General features: G+C 41.6%; 1 protein-coding gene across 2 annotated transcripts; it reads left to right on the top strand.

The window, feature by feature from the left end:
* The first annotated feature begins 1,502 nt into the window (after nucleotides 1-1,502).
* On the top strand, nucleotides 1,503-3,635 carry LOC128888818 (WAP four-disulfide core domain protein 2-like). 2 transcript variants are annotated; one of them, XM_054145960.1, is made up of 4 exons: nucleotides 1,503-1,629; nucleotides 2,252-2,369; nucleotides 2,558-2,733; nucleotides 2,847-3,635. In XM_054145960.1, exons 2-4 carry the CDS (start codon nucleotides 2,305-2,307, stop codon nucleotides 3,152-3,154), a joined length of 549 nt encoding a protein of 182 aa, XP_054001935.1. In that variant the 5' UTR covers nucleotides 1,503-1,629; nucleotides 2,252-2,304; the 3' UTR covers nucleotides 3,155-3,635. The 2 variants fall into 2 exon arrangements, with proteins under 2 accessions (XP_054001935.1, XP_054001936.1); XM_054145961.1 differs by having other exon boundaries at nucleotides 1,594-1,720.
* The last annotated feature ends 266 nt before the right edge of the window (nucleotides 3,636-3,901 follow it).

The following is a 3,901-nucleotide window of genomic DNA, read 5'->3' as shown; positions in this document are numbered from 1 at the left end:
ATTAGTAGCGTATTTAAATAATGCAAATCATTTGTATTAACGCGCTAGGTAAAAATTTATATATTCTATTTCTGTACATTTCTGCATCTCGTGTACGTTATCTTTTATTCTCGTTTTGTATGTTGGAATACTCGAGGAGGCGTGACTTGATCTAGAAATTCTTTTACGCGAATATGCAATAACCCGTTGTACAACGTTTCTCGATACTTGTATCGTTATTAATTATTGTAAAAGTGCCTCGACTATTGAAACATTCAAGCTAAATTCTATAAAATTCAATTCCCTTGGCTGAAGGATGAAATTTTTTTTAAAAAAAAGTAGCTCGATCTAGGCTTTCGCGAATTCCCTTTACCATAGAAATAATATTTCCATCCGCTCATACGTAGTTGATACGTTTGACGCGATACTCGAGGATCTTGTTCGAGTCTCTCGAATCAAGTGCTTTTACGTTTCCTCTTGTTTTCAGCGAATGCATATTTATTCGAAGCACTATGGATTACGAGGTTCGAAACTAGTGGATAGACTTAAAAAATTTAATTGTTTTATTTATAGAATATCTACGTCGGAGTCTAACTTTTGTTCGTATTAGTTCTCTTTAGCTCCGGAATAATTATATTTAATTTCCGTGACACTACGCCCCCCCCCCCCCAAGTTGTACATTAATTAATTATTAATTCGGATCTCGATCCAATACCGAATACAATGCTAGCGAGCGCCAAATCAAAGTTTCATCGTTTTTAGCGAAATGCCAAAATGAAACGATTCGCTGTAAATATGCGTTTCCCTGTTTTAATCGCGGATAGTACATTCTTAGAAAAATCTCAACGGCACCGAAAGACATTAAATGGTCGTTAAAACGTCGCGTAATTTGTTGCACGCGTTACTGTCGTTACCATCAACGATACTCTGTACAGGCGTCGAATTATTACCGGCAGAAACTGTCGCACTTGATGCGTCGCAAGTACCAACAATGCATTTATCCTTTTACTATATGTATAATAATCGTAATTGTAACGCGTTATCCTATCCGTTTTACGTAATTTTTTTCTACCGGGTCCGTAGGATCCATTTTTTATATTTATGTTTACGTCAATAAAGATGGAAAGTGAAGAGGAGCTTAAATTTCTTGCGCATCGACCACGTTTAAATTTATACTTAACTTTATCAGCTGTCAACGACACTAATGTATAATAAGCGTCGCTCGCAGCGAACGGTTGCCATGTGTTTCCCGAGGATCGTCGGCGTCGTTTTCAACGACACGCGCACCCAAAGCCATCGCGCATATCGTGAGAAACGAAGCTCCCATCGTCTTCCGACAAAAACCGGTCGTCCTCGGAAATTGTGCGTTTCTAAAGAATTGTCCAACGAACGCCAGCAGATTATTATTATGCAAATTTGGGAAACCGTGAAAAGATACATTGTGAAAGCAAACGTTTTCGCAAAATCACCACGCGATAATCTTTGTAATAATTATTAACACGATAAACGAAGGAATACTAAAGAACGTATGACGCGTCACATTCGTACGCTTACAAGCATTTTGAATAATTGTGCAATCAAGTATTCATCGTCGGTGTTTGACTGGTCTCTCGAAACGTCCGCATCGCTGTCAGGAAAAACCAGTCGTTCGTAAGTCCTCGAAAGCTTTCAGTTCGTGACTAATAGGACGGTCGCGGTCGCGTTACGTCCCTCGCGAAGGACGCTTAGTTTCGATAGACAGGTATTTTCGTGAAGATGTCTTGCATCCATAACGATTAGTATTTACATAATCGTCCTTCCACGTTAAAATTCTTTGAAATATTCTCCCGAATTAGATCGCGTTTCAAGTGACGATGCTTGAAAATTTCGAAATCTTTCGTGTCGAATCGTTCCACACCCGGAAATCCTCTAGACCTCCATTCGACCAGTTTCATTCCTGCGAACGCGAAGAAATGGCTTATCGTTCTTCCGCTCGATTTACATTTCCCGTTAATTATACTCACCCTGATAATTGCCATTGCGGTTCGACATCCGAAACGAGACCACCAGCGTGCACTGTTCTAAGGTCTCTGATCCGCGGCCGGACCACGTGTCCACGTGTTTCGTATGCCTGATCGGTGATCGCGCAAGTGGGGATCGATCTTATATAGAAGAGCAATTGGTCAGCCGTTAGCAAACTAAGACTATGAACGCGCGGAAGCACAAGTGACAGTATTAGTAACAAACTAAACTAAACTAAACTAAATAAGAACATTGATCGTTTCGCTTTCAGTCAGTAATACCACAAGTGTTTATCGGTTTCCTTTGGATAAGAACGATACAACGATGAAGTGTCTTCCAACAGCAGTTGTATTTGCGGTGATGTTAGCCATCGGTTTCGGCCAATCCAGGTACGATTTAATTAGAAAACGCGTGTTCTTGACACGTTGATCGTGGCACGTGTCGCTCATATATGTATATGGGCGACACAAGTTACAAAAAGATAAATGTCTATAGAATTCGTGAATTTAACTGAAACAAAGTGTCAGGCTCATATTCGTTACAAGTATTAGTCTTTAGCTAAACGCAATGCTTACAGAAACGAACCGTTCGCCGAGAAACCAGGTTCCTGCCCACCAGCTCTGCCGGTTCAGATCTGCAGTCAGTCCTGTTTCTCCGACTCGCACTGCCAAGGAATTGGCAAATGTTGTTCGACCAGTTGCGGAGGAACCGTCTGCTCGAGACCAGTGACCATGAGGCAAACAGTTTCACCTGGTGAGCCGATGCGGTTACAATTCATCTGAATTATAATACATTTTATCATCGTCTTTTTTCTTCTATGTATATTCTCATCGACGAATTCTTATCCTCGAATTATTCCCACTCAGAGAAACCAGGTTCCTGTCCAGCGGAGCCAAAAGGCAGATGGGTGTGCTCGCCGACCTGCAGCGTCGACAGCGACTGCAGAGGAACCTCCAAGTGCTGCAAGAATCGTTGCGGCGCTCTGGCTTGCCAGAAACCAGACGTCGAGCTGATCGAATCCGTCGACTTTTCGGTTGTCCCGCTACCAGAGAATCGTTACAACGTGCCTAGGAATCCTTACAACGTACCCAGGAATCCTTACAACGTACCCAGGAATCCTTACGTCCCCAGAAACCCTAACGTCAGCCCTTACTACTTCTACAATAGGAAATAGATCAATTATATTATAGATCATTTACAAAAACAACTCTCAACTCGAGCTGCATTCCTGTACATTATCGGACGTCATTAAATTTCTCATTCTCTTTCGCGAGAATAAGAGAAATTTTCGCGTCTTAAACTACCTGGCGAGCAGGCTTACGTTACGTGTATTATTAAATTACCGAACCGCATTTGCATTGAACCTTGAACCTTGCACCTTGAACAGTACGCGCTACTATGTTCAGACTCGAAACGTAACAGGTTGACAAAAGGAGAAGATGAGTCGTGTCAATCTTCCGAGACGTAAGACGCGTTTTATTAATAATAATACTCATTACCTGCGCGTCTCAGAATCCCTCGAATCATGACACGCACCGATGCGAGCGAGTTACATCTGCATTCGAGAATATACCATTTAATATTTACACGGATCAACTACGAATACAAAGTTTACATAAATATAAGAATAAAATACTCCTTTGTGACAATTACAACGAGATCGATTCCTATCCTCCAAGGGCTCGAGTGCATCAGTTGTACGTTACTAGTTTGACCTACTGTCTATGAACCGTTGGTCGAATACAAAACTCTTTGCCATCCCTACCCAGAAACCATACACGAACGGACAATTTTCATCAGCTACGTTGCAGTATTAAAATCTTAGGACAGCATGAGTCACGACGCCTCTAATTCGTCGATCCAGCTGCGAAATTGTCCTACCAAGTACATCTATACGTTATTCCTCGAATAACCGTTTGAA

This window comes from Hylaeus anthracinus, unplaced genomic scaffold (assembly GCF_026225885.1).
Source record: "Hylaeus anthracinus isolate JK02 unplaced genomic scaffold, UHH_iyHylAnth1.0_haploid 11994, whole genome shotgun sequence".
Lineage (NCBI taxonomy): Eukaryota > Metazoa > Arthropoda > Insecta > Hymenoptera > Colletidae > Hylaeus > Hylaeus anthracinus.
Note: the sequence above shows the minus strand (reverse complement) of the source record. Positions and strands in the feature narration are given on the sequence as shown.